At 33.9% G+C, this 24,421-nt stretch overlaps 1 protein-coding gene across 18 annotated transcripts in view; it reads right to left on the reverse strand.

Moving 5' to 3' along the window:
• Nucleotides 1–24,421, reverse strand: part of Lrch3 (leucine rich repeats and calponin homology domain containing 3) — a 126,115-nt gene that overhangs the window by 54,981 nt on the left and 46,713 nt on the right. For all 18 annotated transcript variants that reach the window (XR_013436828.1, XM_078043951.1, XM_021720191.3 and 15 more), the window contains exons 2-6: nucleotides 21,659–21,803; nucleotides 19,859–19,985; nucleotides 16,784–16,889; nucleotides 13,477–13,613; nucleotides 12,088–12,197 (exon numbers count right to left, since the gene is read on the reverse strand). Coding sequence is in view for 17 of the 18 variants with exons in the window: in XM_078043951.1 (XP_077900077.1) it covers nucleotides 12,088–12,197; nucleotides 13,477–13,613; nucleotides 16,784–16,889; nucleotides 19,859–19,985; nucleotides 21,659–21,803 (625 nt within the window). In the remaining variant the exon portion in view is untranslated. The remainder of the gene's footprint in view (nucleotides 1–12,087; nucleotides 12,198–13,476; nucleotides 13,614–16,783; nucleotides 16,890–19,858; nucleotides 19,986–21,658; nucleotides 21,804–24,421) is intronic.

Here is a 24,421-nt window from a genome sequence, read left to right on the forward strand (position 1 = left end):
GATTTTATATTTGAGGCCAGACTGAGAAACTTATCTGAAAAAAAGAAAGAAAGAAAGAAAGAGAGAGAGAGAGAGAGAGAGAGAGAGAGAGAGAGAGAGAGAGAGAGAGAGACAAACAGACAGACAGACAGACAGACAAGCAGATGTGGGTGGAGGCTGGTGACGAAGCTAGCAAGTGCAGGGCAATGGGTTCAATCCCCAATGCTTGGGGAAAAAAATTTCAAAAGGTACCCTGAACTTTAGTAAACAATTACTTCATCATTATATTGGATAAATTACACTGAAGTAAAATAAATGTTTTATATGGGAATTATAGCATTAATTTTTTTTAAAAAAGTTGCCTGTTTTTGAATGTAGCTGTACCATTTTTAATTCCCACCAGCAATGCATTTGTGTTCCAATTGCTAATACATGTATTATCAAGATTTTAATTTTTATTTGTCTGATGACTCGTGATACTGAGTATGTTAATATGGTATGTTTACTGATCATTTATTTATATTCTTTTGTTAAATGTCTGTTCAAATCTTTTGCCAATTTTTAAAATACAACGTTAATGAATCCCAAAAGTATTCTGGTGAGGAAAAAAAAAAAAGCCAGACACAAAATGTTACATACTTAATTGTCTAATTTTTAACTGAAATGACTGCATTTCTATGATATTCTAGAAAAGGTAAAACTATATTGTCTGAAAACAGACGCACAGTTACCTGGAGCATGTGTAACAGGACATGAAGGTAATGGAAATGTTATATATTTTGGTTGTTCTACTATTTTCATAACTGTACACATTTACCAAAACTCACTGAACTGCAAACTTAAAACCAGTAAATTTTATGCCTCAAAAGAGCTGTTATAAATAAACCCACAAAACTGCTAACCTATTTTGCCATCTTTGCATGTCTGTAAGCAATGTATGAGAACTCTGGTTGCTTCACATCCTAATCATCATTTGGTATTGTCAGTATTTTTTCTTGTTAAATTTTGGCCATTCTGGTGTCCTAATATCTATCAACTTACTTTGCATTTTTATGATGACTAACAATGTGTGTGCTGTACTTACTGGTCATTTATATATCTCTCTTTGTGAAGTGTCTCCTCAAATCTTGTCTAATTTTTAACCGAATTGTCTCTTTATCATTAAGTTGTGGGTACCCTTTATATATTTGGACGCAAGTTGGTTATCACATATCTGTTTTATAAATATTTTGTCTTAGTCTATGATGTGCCTATTCACTTTTTGAATGTTTTCTTTTCACAAGTAGATGCTTTTAATTGATGAAATCTAACATCATTTCTTCCTTTAATGATTATTGTTTTCTGTGCCTAAATAAATTATTGTCTACAAGTCATAAAGATATTCTTTCATATCTTTTAGAAAATTTTAGTTTTAGTTTTTGCTTCTTCTTAAATGCTTTTTAAAATTTAGCTTAATTAGAAATCTACAATATGATAAATTGTATTTTTAAAAGTATTTTTATCTAATTAGTCTGCCTAAGTTGAAAAGCAACTTTCAATAGTACAATTTTAAAATAGTGTTCTTCTAGTACTAAATTTTATATTCCTTTTATTCTTTTTTTGTAATGTTTTTAGTGGACCTTTATTTTATTTATTCATATGCAGTGCTAAGAATTGAACCCAGTGCCTCACACATGCTAAGCAAGCACTCTACTACTGAGCCACAACCCTAGCTCAATTCTTTATATTTGTATATATTTAATAAGTGATGTACTTGCAATTTACAGACCCGTAAAATAATAATTTGGTACTACTTACCAACTATTAGCTAAAAGTTAATTTTTGTAAAATAAGGATAAACCATTTCTACTTACTTGCCTTTCACATAAAAAAGCTTTATGTAAACTAAAAACAAAACAAACCTCTATGTGAATGTAAGACAGTTTTTATAACTTGCCATTTATTGATAAAGATATTACTTTAATTATTTAACTACAGACCTACTTGTCCAATGTGATAAGTACTAATTACAAAATAAGATTCAAAACCACAGGGAACTTCTGGTTATCTTTCTCATTTTTCTACCTGCCCCCATAAAGGTCAGAGAGCTAAAAAGCAAACAAAACAAAATTCTACTAAAAAAAAAAAAAAAAAGCTTTAAATTTTCCCCAACCCTATATTTTGAAAAAAAAAAAAAAAATTCACCTCTACACAAAAGCTGGAAAAGAGTACAGTGAATACCAATTTTCAACTTGATTTCCCCAATTGTTGGTAGTTAAGTAAAATGTTTTATGAAGAGCATGTCCATGATCTGTCTGCTTTAATGCTTGTTTAAGAGCCTAGACCTTAAGGACAGGTACTATGTGTGTTTTATTACAGCAAAGCCAACCAATATGTCTAATTTTAAGAGCTTTCTAATAAAATATGCAGAACAAACTTTAAAGATTCCTTTTTGCAGCTTCCAAAACAAACATGTATATTTCAAGATTTGCAGAACAATATTTTTAACTATCATGTATTGTTTTTTTCAAGATGGTCATCCTACACATAAATAGGAGGCCAGGTAGAATTCTGCTAGGCTCCAGCTTACCTTGTCAGAAAGTTCAGTCTCTTTAACAAACCATCTAGCACAATATAGAATTAATCGCTTTAGTGGGATTACAAAGGCAGAACTTTTCTTACCAGCAGTTTATTCTTTCCTTAGTTTTGATTTAATGCCACACCATCATAAATATATTTAGTTTGTGACATAAAGTTGCTTACAATTACATCAGTAAAAAGCACATGTCCCTGTAGCTCAAAAACAAAAAAATATGGTACCAATGTGTAAAACAAAGGTTATCACAATAATGCAATTTACTAAAGGACTTGGAAACATTTACATCTGAAAATGAGTAAAAAAATGTATAGTTTTTATAAAATAATGTTTGTGGGCTGGGGATGTAGCTCAGTGGTAGAGTGCTTATTTTAGTATGCACAAGGCCCTGTGTTTGATCCCCAGCACTTCAAAAAAAAAAAAATCAAAATAAAATACAAATGTATTTTTAAAATATTACACAAAAATAAGAAAGTTACATCTAAAGATTGAAAGAACTAAAATATCTAATTTGTATTGAGCACCCAAAGAGCTACAGAATTAATAAAGATTCTCTTTAGCAGGACTGGACTATCTAAATTAGTTCCAGTCTAATTACTATGCCTAATATTGAAAAAGGGCATTATAAATGCACTTTCAGACACATGTCATTAAAAGTATAAACAGTGGAAAGATCAAGCTGAAGAAATGGAAGTTCAGAGAGGTTAAGTGAACTCCCTAATAGTACAGGGATCCAGAAGTAAAACCCTCTGACTGCATGTCAACCCTTACAATAGCAAATTGCTAATCACAATATGAGTCTATTAATCTGTATCTCTAATAAGGAACACATGAAGGAATGATATCTCAATCACTAATGCTTGAGGTGTTGAATGAAGTATCACACACATGGCTATACCTTGTTATCCAGGGGGCATTGGTTCCAATATTCCCGATGGATACCAAAATCCGGGATGTTCAAATTCAAAAATTCCTTATTTAAAATAGAGTGGAGAGTTTTCATATCATCTATCTATCTATCTATCTATCTATCTATCTATCTATCTATCTATTTATTTTGGAGTCAGGGTCCGGGCTATGTTGTATAGGTTAACTCCAAATTCTTGGGCTCAAATGATCCTCCTGCCTCAGCCACCCGAGTAGCTGGTACTAAAGGCACTGTCCCCATGCCTGGTGATCCTCTATAATATACTTTAAATCATCTCTGGATTACTTAAAATACCTAATATAATGTAAACGGCATGTAAATAGTTATTAGACTGTATTGTTTAGGGAATAGTGATAGAAAAAAAATCTGTAAATATGCATTTCAGGTATATTTTTCCCCTAATATTTTCAATATATACTTGGTTGAATTCATGGACATGGAAGCCTGACTATCTATAAATATATGCAACAAATCATAATTTCTAGGACATTGTGAAACAACTCATAGCTCTAGAAATATAGAAATTTCCAAATAGCTCAAGATTACCCCCTTTTTTGAGATTAATACATTAAATATATTTTCATCATTTCCAATAAAAATTTAAACTATACTATGAATCTATAATGCACAGTTCCCTTTTCTGAAAATTATATTTAGCATGCCTTAGCATTTTCTCAATGAACTTCAATTTTTATACTTTTCTATAATATGGTAATCACTGAAAATATTACTGAAATAGAGGATTCTTGGCACATAGGCCTAGTGGAGTCAGATTGCTATGCTTTTAGAGCTTTACTGATTCTAAATACTGTATTAGAATTATGAAATATGGCACTTAGACATTAAAGGATATCTGTAACATACAGGACTTTTAATAATGATGGGATATTATGGGCTGGGGCTGTAGCTCAGTGGTAGAGTGCTTGTCTAGCACATGTGAGCTAGGCTCTGAGTTCAATCCTCAGCACCACATAAAAATAAATAAAAGTTATTGTGTCCAACTACAACTAAAAAAGAAATATTTTTTAAAAATGATGGGACATTATTAATATTTCTGAACCCCCCTTATGCCCCTACACAACAAATCTTTCCTCCTTTCTCTCAGAGTTTAACATCTACTGTGTTTTTTTTAACCATACGATTTATTTTTATTTTGTTTTTAGTCATATGTGACAGCAGAATGTATTTTGACATATAATACATATATGGAATGTATATACATCAATCATAATGTCTATTCTATTCTGCTGCCCTTCCTATGCCCCCTACTCCTCCCCTCCTCTCCCATCCTTTCTCTCTATCCAATCTAATGTGACACACTTTTTTTTTTCTTTTTCTCATCACAATATCATATATGTATTCTGTATAACAATGAGGTTCCCCCTCCATCTCCTTCCACCGAGCAATTCCCCCCTTCTCCTCTTTTTCCCTCCACCTCTCTTCCCTATTTAGTGTAGTCTTCTTCTCATGCTCTTCCTCCCTATCCCATTTTGAGTCACCCCCCCTTATATCAGAGAAGACATTTGGCATTTGTTTTTTAGGGATTGGCTAACTTCACTTAGCATAATCTGCCTTAATGCCATCCATTTGCCTGCAAATGCCACGATCTTGTTATTTTTTAGTGCTGAGTAATATTCCATTGTGTATAAATGCCATTTTTAAAAAATCCATTCATCTACTGAAGGGCACCTAGGTTGGTTCCACATTCTAGCTATTGTGAATTGTGCTGCTATAAACATTGATGTGGCTGTGTCCCTGTAGTATGCTCTTTTTAGGACTTTTGGGTATAGTCCAAGAAGGGGAATACCTGGGTCAAATGGTGGTTTTATTCCCAGCTTTCCAAGGAATCTCCATACTGCTTTCCAAATTGGCTGCACCAATTTGCAGTCCTACCAGCAATGTATGAGTGTACCTTCCCCCCACCCCCACCCCACATCCTCGCCAGCACTTATTGTTGTTTGACTTCATAATGGCTGCCATTCTTATTGGAGTGAGATGGTATCTTAGAGTAGTTTTAATTTGCATTTCTCTGATTGCTAGAGATGGTGAGCATTTTTTTCATGTATTTGTTGATTGATTGTATATCCTCTTCTGAGAAGTTTCTGTTCAAGTCCTTTACCCATTTGTTGATTGGGTTATTTGCTTTTTTGTTGTTTAACTTTTTGAGTTCTTTGTATACTCTAGAGATTAGAGCTCTATCTGATGTTTGAGGGGTAAAAATTTGTTCCCAGGTTGTAGGCTCCCTATTCACCCCACATATTATTTTTCTTGCTGAGAAAAAACTTTTTAGTTTGAATTCATCCTATTTGTTGATTCTTGGTTTTAACTCTTGTGCTATAGGTGTCTTATTAAGAAATTTGGGGCCTGCCCCCAAGTGATGAAGATTAGGGCCAACTTTATCTTCTATTAGACACAGAGTCTTTGGTCTGATTCCTAGCTCCTTGATCCATTTTGAATTGACTTTTGTGTATGGTGAGAGAAAGGGATTCAATTTCATTTTGTTGCACATGGATTTCCAGTTCTCCAGCACCATTTGTTGAAGACGCTATCCTTTCTCCATTGCATGTTTTTAGCACCTTTGTCTAATATAAGGTAGTTGTAATTTTGTGGATTTGTCTCTGTGTCCTTTATTCTGTACCACTGGTCTATCAGCCTGTTTTGGTGCCAGGAACATGCTGTTTTTGTTACTATTGCTCTACAGCATAGTTTAAAATCTGGAATCGCAATATCACCAATTTCACTCTTCCTGCTTAGAATTACTTTAGCTATTCTGGGTCTTTTATTTTTCCAGATGAATTTCATGATTGCATTTTTCTATTTCTGCAAGGAATATCATTGGGATTTTGATAGGAATTGCACTGAATCTGTAAAGTGCTTTTGATAATATGGCCATCTTAATAATATTAATTCTACCAATCCATGAGCAAAGTAAATCCTTCCATCTTCTAAGGTCTTCTTCTATTTCTTTCTTCAGAGTTCTGTAGTTTTCATTGTATAGATCTTTCACCTCTTTTGTTAGGTTGATTCCTAGGTTTTTTTTTTTTTTTTCTTGAGGATATTATGAATGGAGTAGTTGTCCTCATTTCCATTTCAGAGAATTAGTCACTGATATACAGGAATGCCTTTGATTTACTGGTATTGATTTTATATCCTGCCACTTTGCTGAATTCATTTACTAGTTCTAGAAGTTTCTTGGTTGAACTTTTTGGGTCTGCTAGGTATAGGATAATGTCATCAGCAAATAGTGCTAATTTAAGTTCTTCTTTTCCTATATTTATACCTTTAATTTCTTTCATCCAATTGCTCTGGCTAGTGTTTCAAGAACTATGTTGAATAGAAGTGGTGAGAGAGGGCATCCCTGTCTTGTTCCAGATTTTAAAGGGAATGCCTTCAATTTTTCTCCATTTAGAATGATGCTGGCCTGAGGCTTAGTGTATATAGCTTTTACCATGTTCAGGTAATTTCCTATTATCCCTAATTTTTCTAGAGTTTTGAACATAAAGGGATGCTGTATTTTGTTGAATGCATTTTTCAGCATCTATCGAGATGATCATATGATTCTTATCTTTAAGTCTATTGATGTGGTAAATTACATTTATTGATTTCCATATACTGAACCAGCCTTGCATCCCAGGAATGAATCCCACTTGGTCATGGTGCACAATCTTTTTGATATGTTTTTGTATCCGATTTGCCAGAATTTTATTGAGGATTTTTGCATCTATATTCATTAGGGATATTGGTCTGAAGTTTTCTTTCTTTGAAGTGTCTTTATCTGGTTTTGGAATCAGGGTGATGTTGGCCTCATAAAATGAATTTGGATGTACTCCCTCTTTTTCTATCTCCTGAAATAGATTGATGAGTATTGATATTAGTTCTTCTTTAAAGTTCTTGTAAAACTCTGCTGTATATCCGTTCGTTCCTTTTCTTGGTTGGTAGTCTTTTGATGGCTTCTTCTATTTCCTCACTTGATATTGGTCTGTTTAGCTCATATGAGCATATGAGTTCAATCTGGGTAGCTCATATGCCTTAAGGAATTTATTGATGCCTTCACTATCCTCTATTTTATTAGAGTATGGGGTTTCAAAATAATTTCTAATTATCTTCTGTATTTCTGAAGTGTCTGTTGTGATGTTGACTTTTTCATGCGGTAAGCTAGTAATCTTATTTATTTTTTCAAAGAACCAACTTTTAGTTTTGACAATTTTTTCAATTGTTTCTTTTGTTTTGATTTCAGCTCTGATTTTAATTATTTCTTGCCTTCTACTGTATTTGCTGCTGATTTGTTCTTCTTTTTCTAAGGCTTTGAGGTGTAGTGTGAGGTCATTTATTTATTGGCTTTTTCTTCTTTTAAGGAATGAGCTCCATGAAATGAATTTTCCTCTTAGTACTGCTTTCATAGTGTCCCAGAGATTTTGATATGTTGTGTCTGAGTTTTCATTCACCTCTAAGAATTTTTTAATTTCCTCTGATGTCTTGTGTAACCCTTTGTTCATTCAGCAGCATATTGTTTGTTCTCCATGTGATGTAGGATTTTTTCTTTCTTATTTTATTATTGATTTCCAATTTCATTCCATTATGATCAGATAAAATGCATGGTAGTATCTCTACTCATTTGTATTTTTGAGAAGGATCCATGTGCTGCTGAGAAGAAAGTTTCATTAAGTCTTGTTGGTGTATGGTTCCCTTGAGCAGTATGTAGTGTCCTTGTTTATCCATTTTGATTAACTTTGGTTTGAAGTCTATTTTATTTGATACAAGTATGGACACCCCTGCTTGCTTCCGAGGTCCATATGAGTGGTATGATTTTTCCCAACCTTTCACCTTCAGTCTGTGTATATCTTTTCCTATCAGATGAATCTCCTGTAGGCAGCATATTGTGGGATCTTTTTTTTAAATCTAGTCTACTAGTCTACGTCTTTTGATTGGTGCATTTAAGCCATTAACATTTAGGTTTACTATTGAGATATGATTTGTACTTCCAGCCATATTAGGTTATTTATGTTACTTAACATGATTTGTTTTTCCTCTTTGATTAGTTTTTCCTTTACTATACTACCTCCCGCTATTGGTTTTCATTGTTATTTTTCATTTCCTCTTCCTGTAATGTTTTGCCAAGGATGTTTTGAAGAGCTGGTTTTCTAGCTGCAAATTCTTTTAAGTTTTGTTTATTGTGGAAGATTTTTATTTCATCTTCAATCCTGAAGCTTAATTTCGCTGGATACACGATTCTTGGTTGGAACCCATTTTCTTTCAGTGTTTGAAATATGTTGTTCCAGGATCTTCTAGCTTTCAGAGTCTGTGTTGAAAGATCAGCCATTATCCTGACTGGTTTACCCCTAAATGTAATCTGCTTCCTCTCTCTTGTGGCTTTTAAGATTCTCTCCTTATTCTATATATTGGACTTCTTCATTATTATGTGTCTTGGTGTGGATCTCTTATGATTTTATACATTCGGCGTTCTGTAGGCTTCTAGTATTTGGATTTTTTTTTCATTCTTTAAGTCTGGGAAGTTTTCTAGTATTATTTCATTGAACAGATTGCTCATTCCTTTGGTTTGGACCTCTATACCCTCTTGTATCCCAATAACTCTTTATGTTATCCCATATTTCTTGGATGTTCTGCTCATGACTTCTTAACATTCTTGCTGAGCTGTCTATGTTCTTTTCAAGTTGAAAAACTTTGTCTTCGTTGTCTGATGTTCTATCTTCTAAGTGTTCTACTCTGCTGGTAATACTCTCATTTGAGTTTTTAATTTGGTTTATTGTTTCTTGCATTTCCAGGATTTCTGTTTTTTGGTTTTTTTTTTTTTAATATCCTCTATCTCCCTGTAGGGTTGATCTTTTGCTTCTTGGATTTGTTTATGTAATTCATTGTCAAAGTGATCTTTCATTGTCTGATTTTGCTGTCTAATGTCTTCCTCTAGACTCCAGATCATTGAAGCATGTATATCCTGAACTCTTTATCTGACATTTCATCAGCTGCAGATATTACCTCTTCTAATGTTGAATTGACCTGCATTGTTTGTGGTCCTTTCTTTCCTTGTCTTTTCATACTGCTCATATTTCTTTCTAGCTTTGTGAAACTGTTGTGTTAATGGTTTTCCCCTTATATATTTATATTGTTCTTGTATAGCTCCAAAATCCCTCTTTTGCGGAGAAAGACAATGTTAACAGTTCCCAATATCAACAGTACTGTGGTTTCTTTTTTTAATGTGTCTACTTTTAAAAATTGTTTTCTTCTTAATTTTTGTGCTTGTTAATTAATCTTCTTTTAGAAACCAAATGGAAATTTGTTAATCTGTTTTAGATTAGGATACTGTGTAAGATCATTAGGGCTGCGTTCTTTAATATTTATTTTTTTGTTGTAGTTGGACCCAATACCTTTATTTTATTTATTTTTATGTGTTGCTGAGGATCAAACCCAGGGCCTTACATGTGCTAGGTAGGTAAGTGCTCTACTGCTGAGCCACAACCCCAACCCAAGGGCTGTGTTCTTAAGCAAAATTTGACAGGTTCTAAAGGAAGATCTGAGGGGGGTTCTTCTTTTTTTTTCTTTTTCAATATTCAGTTTCCTTTAATGACCTCCCATCTCCCTAAAGGGAAGGTGCAGGCAGCTAGACAAGGGCAAGAGATGTTCACTTGAGGAACTTGCCCTGATAAGGTTTTGCCCACATGCTGGAAGGCCCCTTCCCAGGAAAGAACTCTTGGACCAAAGTCTGGGTCTCTTGGCTGCCAGGATCCAGTTTCCGCCACGTAAATGACTTGTAGTCCACCTGCCAATCTGGACTCAGCAGAAAGGCATGCTCCTAGCCTCAGAAGACCCAGACTCCAGAAATGGAGATGTTATTATTGGTTTCAAAGAGGATGACACTGGCCAAGGTGTTCTTCCTCAGCTTGTCCAATTGCTGAAACATTTCAGTGATAAGTTGCAACTCATGATGGCCTGAGTGAGCTCTTTAGGAAAGTGGTACTCAGTATACCACAAAGAACAGCCATCCTTATCAAAGTGCTCCCTAAAATATGGCAGCACCACAGAAAGCGTGTCCTCCTTGGAGTATCTGCATTTAAATTCATCCCACACAAAGGTACTCTTAGGCAGGTGAACAAAGGGGTCCTTGGCCTTGGGCTCAGCAGCCACTGCCTGGTCACAATAATCCATCTCCTCCTCTGGAGCTGGGGCAGCTGCCTTTTTCTCCTCTTTCTGCTTGGCCTGGGGCTTTTGCTTCTCTTCCTGTGAACCCTCTTCTTTTTGGGCTGTCTCTCTGCAAACTTCTTAGAACTAAACTGGGCCATTTTCTCACACAGTTTCTTCTTTCCCAAGGTATCCTGGAACTGGAGCTGGTTAATGCAAGTGAGGAACCAGTGATTTGTACTGGGAAAAGCCTGATGGAAAGATGTCTCCAAGACCTGTTTATAGAGTGACAGTGGGGTGCAGTCAACTGTGATATCAGTCAGTGTTACTTGTTCGCCCACCAGAAAAGTCCTTGTCTTCAAGTGAACATCCAGCAGCCCCAAAATTCACCATACCTCCTTCTTTGCATTCTCAGTGGCCTGTTTGTTGTGGTGTATGATGCTCAGGGTAGGGAAACCCAGGTACTGGCTGGGGGCACTATGTCACTATCAGCAAAGCTCACCTACTGTACCATCTGGGCTGCTGCCTCTGGAGTACTTTCCTACAGCTCCTCATTGCTCACATAGCAGGTGATGACATTGCTCTCAAACATACAGAATCCATCGTCATCCTCAAATGCTTAGAACCTTGCCAGTAGGAAATCTGAGGAGAAATTCAGGGGTCCAGTTGGTTTGGCCAAAGTGGAGAGCATGCAGACCTGAGTCCCACTGTAGTGAGTAGCGATGAGGGCCTTGGAGGCCCTCCAGTTTTGGGGATACGGATATAGGATCCCAAACACCATGGTGGTTCCACAGAGAAAGGGCGGGTTCTCTCTTAAGTAAAGTCCAGAAGCATTTCTGTACCTTTGCTGAGACATTTATTTTGCTTGTTTAAAGGTCCCTGAATTATTTCCTGTACTTAAGATTATTCTAGATGGTTGGGACTGCCAAGCAGATAACCTTATAAGTCATGTGGTATGTAACAGTGATTTACAGATTAAATTATCCTTAAAAAATGTCAATTGTCAACAAATCCAACCTCTTCATTCTCTAAGGGATAAACGAAACTCAAAAAGTTCAAACAATTTGCCATACGTCACAAAGCTTGTTATCAGCAGAGCTAAGGTTAGTTAGAAGTCATTCAGACCAGTTAGGGTCTGAGAATATTCAGTATTCCTCCCCTGAGAATACTGGTAATGTCTGAAGACACACTAGGAGGGTGCCATTGGCACCTACTTGGCAGAGGCCAAGAATGCTGCTAAATGTCTTATAATGTAGAATAACAAAAGAATTATCTGGTATAAAATGTCAATAATGCTTTAGAACTATACTTTGTCAGATCTAAATAGTCAATTTTATTTATAATACAAAATTCTGAGAATAGAAGTGTTAAAGCAGGTTATTTCTTAGGCAAATATTCAGGCAAATTTAAGGATCTAGTTTAATTTATTCCCTGTGTAATGGAATATGATAAAAGAAGAGAACATACTTACCAGGAGCCAAAACCCAAGGGTCTCCTATCATAATCTGGCAGATCTGGAGCAAGCTTACCAGCTTGTATGTTCAGGAATTTAAAAATGTGGATTTTGCCTTTTATACATATCTAAATAAAATAAAATATAAGTGGACAAAATTATTATTGAACACATTATTATATATGTTCTTTTTATAATCATAACCGGCTTTTTATGTAATGTAAATTGGGATTAGAAGGCATTTCTACCAAGTTTGTAGCACAATGTTAAAGAACTAATTATACTATTTGGTTCATTATTTGTTATTTTAGGTATTTTACTAGTAAATATAGGTTTTTGTCTTTTGGTTACCAGTAACTTTCAGTTACGCAGAAATAACTTATGATTATAAGCATTGTTAAAGCACCAAGTAAATTTATCACACTAAGTTACATATAGTCAGGAATTTTAAGACTTCTCTCCAATAAATTATATTGACAACTTTTGATTTTAGGAATCCAAAAATTATGTACATTTGTGGTTTTGATCCTACTTTCTATAAGACTAAAATGACAAAATAGTAAAGTTATATATATATTTTTTGTGACCTGTCCCACAATTCAAAACAACTTCTTTAAGCTGATGAAACTCTTCTATACTTATAAGGTTTTTATACTACGTTTTTACAGATGCCATAAAGAGTACCTTAAGCTTGTGTAAAATCATCAATAAATTCCAGAGTTAAAAAAAAATACTGTGAAAACTAGGGGTTGGCCAACATTTTTATAGATTGTAGGATAACTATGATCTATGTGAAAAGCTACTTTATAACTAAATAGTTTCATTTAAGTCCCTGAGAAAGAAATGAACAAACTAGTTAGATGGGAAACTTAAGAGTTTGGAAAATAGGAAGATGAAACAAAAACAATGGTCAAAAGAACACATTGATACATCTTTAATTTGGAAAGCTTTTTTTTTGTATCTAATATTTATGTTCTCTATATCCAAGTTTTGCTAGGAGAAAACTGAGAGAGAAATTTCATATTTTATTAGAAAAAGAATTTTAGGGGGCTGGGGTTGTGGCTCAGTGGCAGAACACTGCCTAGAACACATGAAACACTGGGTTTGATCTTCAGCACCAAGTTAAAAAATAAATAATAAAATAAAGGTATTGTGTCCATCAACAACTAAAATATACATAAATATAAATGAATATAATTTTAGAATTCCTCAACTTAAAAAATGCCAAACTGGGGAAAGGAAAACCATTTGTGAAAACATCACCTATCTTCCATCCCACTTATTCAAGGTTTCTACAGAATATATATGTATATGCATTTATTTTAAGAAAATAACAGAAAGATAAATGCATATAAATTTAATTATTTTGTCAAAACATGTATATAACATATTTCAACTAAGGTTTACCTGTGCAGGAGGTGACTGCAGTGGATTGTTATCTAGGGTGATCACTTGTAGGTGCCTAAGATTCCGATAACAAACAGGGATTGCTATAATTTTATTGCATGAGAAGTCTAACCGTATCAAAGGTAACTCTGCCAGCTCTGCAAAAAGATAAAATGGAAATGAACAATTAATGATATTTTAAGTCTACATAATTTTTTACAAGCACTTTTAATTAAATAACAATGGATTTAACTTAGGTATTTACCTCCATTCTTGGTGACTAACTGATAAAGCAAAGTGATGTAAAATAAAATCTAGTTATCTATAGGTAGGAATACTAATAAAAATCAAGCAGTTTGACCTGATACAGAATTACAGAAATTCCTAGAAACTGGAGGCCCTGATATCAAAAAAAGGTGAGAAAAACAAAAGGAGTAGATGACAAGTCTATATAAAAACGTAATCAGATGCCTAGGTCCCCAGTTCCACCTCACACAGTTGGAGCACTACTCTTTTCCAATCCTACAGAAGTCAGCCAGTTAATTCTCTAGTGAAATTGTATCAAAGCTCTGAACTCAGGGACCTCAGGTACAATGGGAAATCAGATGAGATGCCAACTGAAAACGGAGGAGTGAAAGACTACACAATCAATGCAATTCCATAGCACATGCCACCCCACCCCACTCTATCCCCAACTCTTGTAGGCCAGTAGATAGAAATACATACACTAATATACAAGAAATAGAACATCTTTCTCTAAAGAAGCTATACAGTGCCTTATAAAAGGCCTTTAGACACAGTCAAGGCATTCCCCCTAATAAAAACACCCAGCTTGCTGCTTAATTACCCTTCTGCAGTTTACGCCTCATAGAATCAGCACTTTTAGTTGGCTGTACATAGACAACATATGATCCACAGACATTTAGAGAAGCCAATGACACGTAAGAAAGAAATCAAAACCAACTAACCCACCAAAAAAAGGAACTTCAAAGAAACAAGTAATTATAGAGGAAGCAAAAGAAAATTTTGAAAATTTAGAATTAATATCCTTAATTTCAGAGAGTGAGAATATTGAACCACAAAAACACAAAAGAGATTTTTTGGCGGGGAGAAAAATCACAATAACAAGACTTGTTAGAAATGAAAAATATGTCAGAAATTAAAAATTCAGAATAAATTTCTGAAAGCAAATATCCAAGAATAGGCCAGGTACAGTGGCACACACCTATAATCTAAACTACTCAGGAGGCTAAGGCAAGAGGATCAAGTTTGAGGCTAATCTGGGCAAATTAGCAAGACCCTGCCTCAAAATAAAAAAATTAAAAAAGGGCTCGGGATGTAGCACAGTGAATAGAGCACCATTGTATTCAATCGCTGTGTCCCCTGCCCCCAACATCCCCCAAATCTAGGAATGGTTGGAACTATTTTACAGGGTAACACAAAAGGACAAAAAAGGGAACAATGAAAAAGACAAGAAAAATCAAAGGCGCAATCAAAGAGGTCTAACATTCAATTCCAAAAAAATGAACAGACACCAAAAGAGAGAAAATTACCAAAAAGAGAAAGAAGCAAATTTTTCAAAATAAGGCCTAGAGTACCTCAAGTATCTAGCATGGTGAGTGAAAACAACTCATACTATGGCACATCATCAAAAAGTTCAGAGCAGGGGGGGGGGAAGATCTTAATATCTTTCAGAGAGAAATATTTGGTCACAAAGGATTGGAATTAGAATTAGAAGTACTTTCAAAAATCAATTTTTAACACTGGAGGCTAAAAAAAACAAAACAAAAAAAACAAAACAAAAAAGGCTTAAAAGTCCTAAGAGCAAATAGCCTAGAATCTATACTCTAATAAATTATCAATCAAGGGGAGTAGGGATGATGTTTTGATTTAAAATTAAATTAATTTTAATTTTTACTAAATAAACTATTACAATATTCAAAAAATATTTAAACACTTATATAGTGGCATTCCTTAAAACTCCCCACACTCTAGTTTCCATGGCCAGAGCATCTACCTTCATTAAACCTATTTGACTTTTCCACTGTTGTTTGCTCACTTTTTTTTGGGGGGGGGTGGGTGGATCAGTGATTGAATCAGGGGTACTTAACCACTAAGCCACATCCCTAGCCCCCCCTTTTTTAACATTTTATTTAGAAACAAGGGTCTTGCTGAGTTGCTTAGGGCCTTGCTATTTTGCTGAGGCTGACTTTGAACTTGAGATTCTCCTGCCTCAGCCTCCCAAGCTGCTGGGATTACAGGTTGAACTGTTGCACCTGACTTGCTGACATATTCTAAATAGTACACTTTAAGCTAATGCTGGTTTGTCAACTTTAACACCTATGTCAACTTCTGTTATGATAAATCAGGTTTTTATTTTCTTATAGTATCACCATATCATAACCTTTATTTTCCTCCTTCTGTCTTTCCAGTATCATCTTGTTACCACTTTTGATTAAAAGTGTTTATTCAGGGGCTGGGGTTATGGTTCAGTGGTAGAGTGCTCACCTAGCATGCATGAGGCAGTGGGTTCGATCCTCAGGACTACATAAATGTAAAACAAAGATATTGTTTCCACCTAAAACTAAAAAATAAAAATTTAAAAAAATGTTTATTCGGATTTATATTACTATAATATATAAATATTATTCCTTCCAGTTTAAGTGATATGCTCTGATTTCATTTCCTTTCTTTCTTTCTTTCTTTTTTTTGGTGGTGCAAGGGATTTAACCCAGGGCCTTGTGCATGTGAGACAAGCACTCTACCAACTGAGCTATGTCCCCAGCCTTCATTTTCTTTCTTGTATATTTTGTTCTTGTTTTCTAGAGTTAATAAAAATGATTATTAAAAAAAAAATTTGTTTAATTTTTTAAAGATGTATCTATGGCTAATTCCACCTTTTTATCCAGCAGCCTTCTTTGTCAAATGCATCAGATTTTTCTATCACTTTTTTTTCCTGTATATCTTCCCCACTAAGACCTTTTTCTCTCTTCTTACCTGAGCTGGTGGTTCTCTAAGTGGTGCTACCCCTGCCTATTTTCTTCTGGGTTGAATACTCTTTGGATTTCAGATCTTCCTTTTCTTAGTTTACTCTGTTTTGCTGAAGGACATCTTTTAGTTGTCTTGTGCCCATCATTCAGAGATCATGCGCGCACACGTGTGTGTGTGTGTGTGTGTGTGTGTGTGTGTGTGTTTTCCTGGGGACTGAACCCAGGGCCTTGTGCATGTGAGGCAAGCTCTCTACCAACTGAGCTATATCTCCAGCCCATCAAGATCTTAAAAATAAAAAGATGAATAATAATAAAACAATTGTTTCACAGTTTCTTACCTTCAGGCAAACGTACTAAGTGATTTCTTCTCACATTAAGGTCTCTCAAGGCCTCCAGATTACCAATCTGGGAAGGTATAGTTTGAATTTCATTGCAGCTCACATCCTATTTCAAAAGGGAACAAAGTAATCATTGTTCTAATAGTAAACTTGCCTGTTTTAAACTATCTCTACAATGAGATTAGATAAAATAATACCTAGGGTTCTTCTCAGTTATAAAAAAAATTATGATTCTCTGTTAAAGAATAATTCCATAATTTGTGCTCACATTTAATTTTAAAAACTTATGAGCCATAAATATTTCTCAAGAATATAGTTAATTAGATTACTTAAAATATGACTAGAAGGGCTAGGATATCAGATCAAATGAAAACACTGATGAAAAGGTAAATATAAAAAAAGTATAAAAATAACTATTTTATTATATATTATTCTAATAAATTAAAATAAAAAATTAAATGATAAAATTATTTGAAAGAAAAAACTCCATTTTCAAAACATCAGTTTCAACTCTTTGAAAATGTAAAAATACACAGAAGATTTCAAATTATCAAATTGGATGTGGATAAAAATGAAATACACATAACTCAAAGGTTATGGAAAAACAAGTTGTTTTATTAGCATACGATCAACCCAATTCCAATACATGTTAGGTAGGCTTCTTTTTATTTTTTTGTGATAATAAAGATTGAATCCAGGGACACTTTACCACTAACTTACATCCCAAGTCCTTTTTTTAAAAACAATTATTTTTTAGTTGTAGTTAGACACAGTATCTTTATTTTGTTTATTTATTTTTATATGGTACTGAGGATTGAACCCAGGGCCTCACACGTGCTAGGCGAGAGCTCTATCACTGGGCTACAATCCCAGCCACCAAGTCTTTTATATATATATATTTTTGTTTTGATACATCAGGGTCTAATCTCACTAAATTGCCAAGACTGGCCTCAAAATTACAGTCCTTCCCTCCTGAGTAGTGGGATTACAGGCATTCTAGTATTTTGGTAACAGTTTTATTACAATGGTTCTGAAAAGAGACTACCCATAGGTTCTAAGATTAATAAATTCAGAATTTCATAATTCTGAGATCAGCCAGAATAATTCGTTAACCCATAATCATGTATTATAGCAAGAAACTATCTAGGTTGATAAAAAGCTCCAAGCTGCACATTATCACTTAAAATTCTTCCAATATATAAGGAAAAGAAAATAATACATTTACTGTTTAGAGAATCAGACTACTGCCGGGCTTGGTAGCTCACTATTGTAATCCCAGCAACTCAGAGGCTGAGACAAGAGGATCACAAGTTTGAGACCAGCCTCAGAAACTTATAGCAAGGTCCTAAGCAAGACCCTGTCTCAAAATAAAAAGGGCTGGGATATGGCTCAGAGGTAAAGCACCTCTGGATTCAATCCCTGGTTCAAAAAAAGAGAAAGAGAAAGAGAAAGGAAGGGAAAGATGGGAAGGACAGGAATGAAAGAAAGGAAGGGAAGGGAGGAAGAAAGGAAAGAAAAAAAGAAAGAAAATCAGATTTACCCAAAACTTCATTAAGCTCAAACATTATTTGTTAATGTCCCCAAAATACTCTTAGAGAAAACAATGCAATTTTCACTTTTCCTATGAATTAATGACTAAAGTAGAATCCGAAGCTAGACTTTTAAATCTAATGCTATAGGCAACAAGTGTCAAGAAAACTGGGCCTGAGCCAAAAGTTTATAGCAATACATAACATATCCCTAAGGAGGGAATATGAATATATATGTGTATATGTAGAATATATATATTCCAAAAGACAGAAGTTTAGTTCCATTTTTAAATGAAGAGGAAAAAAGAAAGAGGCAACATGGATGTTGCAAAACAAACATCAATTGGGAGTCAGGGGCTTTAGGGTTACTAATTCTTAGGACTCAAAGTATCAAATAACCTTTTTTTGTAGAAAACTAAAATCAGCTTCTGAAACCTCTCTATCTTTGGAGTATTTAGGATTGACAAATCCACCTGAAAAAGAGTGATCTAATCTGTCTAATTAGATTTATGTTGCGTGTATTTTTTTTGTTTACAATAACTCTCTTTGTTAATAAACCAGCATGGAACAATACACCTAAATCCCAGTGAACATGTTTGTATTGAACCATTTCAGAAATATTAAACATGGTGGGCTTTAGGGTTAAGTTAGGAATGGTTTCAAATTCTACTTTTGTTATGTAACCTTGAACAAGTTACTAACCTGAGTGCTAGTTTCCTCAGCTATAAAATGAAGAAAATTTTAGTACCAGCTTATAGTATTATTGTGGTATAATTACTCCAAAATGAGAAAAGTCTTATTCTTTTTATTTATTTATTTATTTATTTTTTAGTTATAGGTAGACACAATGTCTTTATTTTACATTATGTGATGCTGAGGATCGAATTCAGTGTGTCATGCATGCTAGGCGAGCGTTCTACCACTGAGCCACAACTCCAGCCCAAGAAAAGTCTCATTCTTGTAGTTGAACATAAATACACAAGAGATGCTTTCTTATAATTTACAAGGAGGGTAGGTAAAGTTCAAGTAAAAGTCTTAGAAAATATGAGGCAACAACAAAGCCCAACATTATGTATAAATATAATGCATCTATAAAAAATATGGAAAAAATATAGGGCAGTAAAATATACTGTAGAGTTTGAGATAGTATGTGTGTGTGTGTGGGGGGGCTGACTTTTGAAGTGCCCACTCCCATAAAGGGGCTAACAGAAAATTAGAATATTGATTGTATTAATAAAACTTAATTTGAAAAACCAAATGCATTATTACCTTATATTTCAAAAATTTAATAACAAATCATTTAACACTGGTTAGAACATAATTCTAAAGACATTTTCCCATTTTGTGTGGGCCTATTTGACTTATACTTTCAGTTCTTTTTTAATTCAATGTCAAGAAGTTGAGTTACTACTCATTCAGCCAAGCTTCAATACCAAAGTGGAAAATAGCTGAAAATACATATTAATAGTAGATCTTTACCACGTATAAGAATATAATATGACTACAAAGACACACTGGATGAGCAAAAAATGAAATATTAACTTACAAGTTCTGTCAAATGTCTGAGATGTCCAATTTCTTCTGGAAGTGATACCAATTTGTTATTACTAGCAATTAAAACTTTCAATGGTAAATTACACAAGTGTACTGGCAATGTTGACAGTTGGTTCCGACTAAATGGGTAAGTAGAAAAAAAGGAGTCAGAGCCTACCACTGAGGAAAAAAATTCCATCTTTCTTATTCTAGACTCAAATATAAGTCTTACAGGGAACAAACAGGATATTAGATTTCAGTTCTAGCTTTCATTTTGCCAGATGTCATCTTTGTAATTTTAGGCACAGCACTGAACTTATAACTGTATCTTATGAAGAGTCCTCATGGATAATTAAAGATTTAATATTTTCCTAACTATTTTACAGGGCTCTTACACAATAAAACTCTTTTATAAAGAATGAATGCTATATGACCAGGACATTATAATTTTATTAAAGTAATATTTACATAAGATCATCCTTTCTTTTTCCTCCCGAAGATACAGAAACAAAATTATTTGTATTCTACTTCACTCATCATTACAATATTAAAACCAAATGTACAAAAATGATTCAAATATTGCTCTATGGAAAACAAGTGATAGACTGTGATTTCATATGATATACCAAATAAATTATAGGAAAGGAATCTTTATTTATACAAAAACAGAAAAATTGTATCTTAAAGTAAAATAACAAAACACATATGTAAATTTAACTTCTTAATCCTTAATATCAATTCCCTCTCCATTTTCAAGATGTAACTAATGTAGATCATGAGGCCATGAGGCTTGAAAATGTTTTTTTTTTTTTTTTTTAACTGGAGATTGGACCCAGGGGTGCTTAACCATGGGCCACAACCTCAGCCCTTTTTTGTATTTTATTTAGAGACAGGGTCTCGCTGAGTTGGTTAGGGCCTCATTAAGTTGCTGAGGCTGGCTTTGAACTCATGATTCTTCTGCTTTAGGCTCCTGAACTGCTGGGATTACAGGCATGCACCACCATGCCCAGCACTAAAACTTTTTAATCCAATAATAATTCCACTCTTAGACACTTATCTTAAGGAAAGAGAAAAATAAAATTTACATACAAACTTCTCTAGTAGTGTTACTTTTATTGTGGTAAAAAACTGGGAGAAACTAAATATCTGGGAGGAAAATGGACTTTTAAAAGCAGATAAACTATGCAACAAGATGATTATCTATAAAAATATTTTCAAAGGGTATTTTATGATAAGAGGAAAGAAAACACATTTTAAAAATTGACTAAATCCTGGAAAAACAGAAAGCGAAGATCAAATATAATTATATAACTTAAGATACAATATTTTGTTGAATTTCCTTTGTGCTTCTTTACATTTATATGTTTTCAGTTGTTTTATATTGAATTTTTTTTTTAAAAAAAGTCATTGTTAAGATGTAAAGAAATAGAAATGAGTTGAATAAATGCATTTACACATTCAAAAGTTAATACACAAAAATTCATGGTCACAAGAACCAAGTGAAGGAATTTCAGACCTACTATTTTTGTTTGAGGAAGCTACTTTAAAAATGTAATTGGAGAACCACTGCTACAAGCCTGTTAGACTAATGGCTAGTAGGGTGTGTTAATGATTGTAAAGCCAAAGATACGCAGAGACACTAGAAGAACACAGGATATACTGTTGATTTATCCTAAGAACATGTACAGAAACTGCCAATACAAACAGATACTGTAAATATCTGTAAAGAATTTAGTGAAAGAGATGAGAAAATTAGAAAGACCTTATAAAACCAAGTTAAACAAACAAACAAAAAAAGAAACAATATGCTTACCTAATATTTAAGAATGTTAGGGCCTGCAGGTTTAGAATCGCCTCTGGGATATACCGAATACAATTTTGATATAAGTTGAGATTTTCAAGAGAAACAAAGTGACATGCTTCTATAGGAATTTCTGAGAGGCGGTTTCGTGACAGGTCTAAAAGAAAAGTTATTTTTTCAATAAATTTTTACTGAAATGTTAAACTAATATGCAGGCTTTGTAATTATTTAAATTCTCCAGTGTGCCTATTGTGAAGACTGGTTCGACATAAAGTTAAAACATCAACTGACTCAGTAAACCGTTTAAATACACACCTTTGAATCTATTGCTGGGAAATGTTGATTTCTTTTTGAGTTTCCATATACACTAAAAAATAAAACCACTATTCATTGCAAATAAAGCAAATACTAAGGCATCTCCTATATATTAAAGATTATATCACTAAATTCCTAAGAGCCTAAGAAACAATTGGATCTCTAAAACTCACCTTCCCACAGCCAGGTTTTTAGAACAGGAAAACAAAACAAAACAAAAATACTACCCTTTTCTTTACCCCAAATTATCAGGGTTTGTCAAAAGGACTCTGTAATTTACGGCTCCCACTGCCCAAAGGTGAGACAATTTGAACTTTAATAAAAATAATTGCAATGAATTGAAATCCATCACAAATATCAAACTACACGAGTTTATAACAACACACCTCAAAAAAGATGACAGAACAGCAATCCATTATCCTGTACACTGATAAAATAAGGAGAAAAACCAAATATTTATCCTGCATTCCCTACATGACTTTATCAGTGAGCCAAATAGATGAAGAGAAGTATCCAAGGTTTTCCCAAGGGACAGAACCTGTGTCTAATCAAGCTTCTGGATCAGTGGCAAACTTAATAGGAAATGCAAAGAATAAAGGACTATGTTGCTATAGTCATTATCCATTCAGATTTAATTCAGTATACTGTGAGATTCATTTGCTTATTACTGTTTTTTTCTTTCTGTAGGAAATCAGAAAAATAGTTTTCTCCCTGCCCCCTCCATTGCCCCTTTTTTTTTTTTTTGGTGGTGTTGGGGATAGAACTCAGGCCCCTGAACATGGCTAGGCAAGCAATCTACCACTGAGCCCAGCCAAGAAGCCAAGAGGAAATCTTAAGTCTCTGTTGGGAATCATTTGGGAAAATCCTTAAATGAGAACATTCTCTAGATGGAAGACTTGGCTAATATATCCTCTGAATACCTGCACATATACAAATACCTTGTTTTAACCGTAACAAATAAATGATATTTTGGCTATATAATGACACAGTTCTTTTCTTAGTAATCTGTAGATGCTATTTAACTACTTTCTAGTTTCTAATGTCCTATAAAAAAGTTCAGTGCATATCTTATTACCTTTCTTTTGTAAGCATCTTGTTATGCCTGCATACCACCTTCAACACTTAGTCTGAAATGCAGTGAACTCATTTAATCCTTCTTTCCAAACCAGATTTGTCTATTTTATCTTTAGTGGATGCATCTCCTACAATGGTTCTTTCTACTTCTTTCTATTTTGATATATACACTTCTAATTACTCTTTTTTTTTCTTTTTATTTATTTATTTATTTATTTTATTGGTTGTTCACAACATTACAAAGCTCTTGACATATCATATTTCATACATTAGATTGATTACTCTTCTAGATTATGAATTTGAATTTAACAAAAATCATTCTCTCCACAAATTATAGAAAAGTTTTCCCTCATCCCTTCTTGTTTCAGTTCTTTTATGGTATAATTAGAAGCATGCCACTTTGTTTCTCAGGAGAATCTCAAGATAGTTTTGTTTTGCTTCTTAAACTTGTCACAAATCTCTTCCAGGAGTTCTACTTCACTGAAGTTAACTCATTTTGGATGTTTTCCTTGTTCACCCTTTCCTTGGCTATTCAAGTACTTTTATGAGGATTATGTTCTTTGATAATTCATGGCTCTCCGATTCTTTAAAGCTCAGGTCAAGCTGCAAGGTTACAATGAATGGCAGTTAACACCAAACTAATAGAAACAACTTCTAAAAGAACTGAAATCAAGCTTTCCATCTGGGACAGAGCTAATTCTGTGAACTCACAAGTTTAAGATAACTGTCTTTTTGTTTGTTTGTAGTTGTAGATGGACAGAATGCCTTTATTTTATTTATTTTTATGTGGTGCTAAGGATTGAGCCCAGTGCCTTGCATATGCTAAGCAAATGCTCTACCATTGAGCTACAGCCCCAGCCCTGTCTATAGGCTTTTTTTGCCTTGTTTTCTGAGACCAACATGTCCCAAGACTCACACATTCCCTAAGGACTATGCCTGCCTGCCTTATGATAGTAACAGAAGTTGGGAAAGAGATCATTATTTTGCCAAAATGCCTCATCTTGCTATATTCACTTGGACAAAATTAAAGCCCAGGTAATAGTAACCTTTGAGTACTTCAGACTAAAAATTTCCCCCAAAATCACCATGAATAACTTCTTTAATATGAAGTACAATTTTTATCAATTCCTATTTAAATTATATTAGTATACTTTTAAAAGTTGAAGAAAAAAATTATTAATCTCAATCACAAACTGTTCCTTAAATATTTAAGCTGAATCCAGTAAAGATAATTTCAGGCAACAAATTAAAATTAAGCAGAGGTAGTTACCTTAGCTAAGCAGAAAAAGCTTAATATTTGTATTAGAAACCTAAATTATTTAAAAGTCCAGTTTTGTCTCCAAACTAATGAGGGGGGAAAAAAAACAATAGCTAGACATATACTAA

This window comes from Ictidomys tridecemlineatus, chromosome 3, assembly GCF_052094955.1.
Source record: "Ictidomys tridecemlineatus isolate mIctTri1 chromosome 3, mIctTri1.hap1, whole genome shotgun sequence".
Lineage (NCBI taxonomy): Eukaryota > Metazoa > Chordata > Mammalia > Rodentia > Sciuridae > Ictidomys > Ictidomys tridecemlineatus.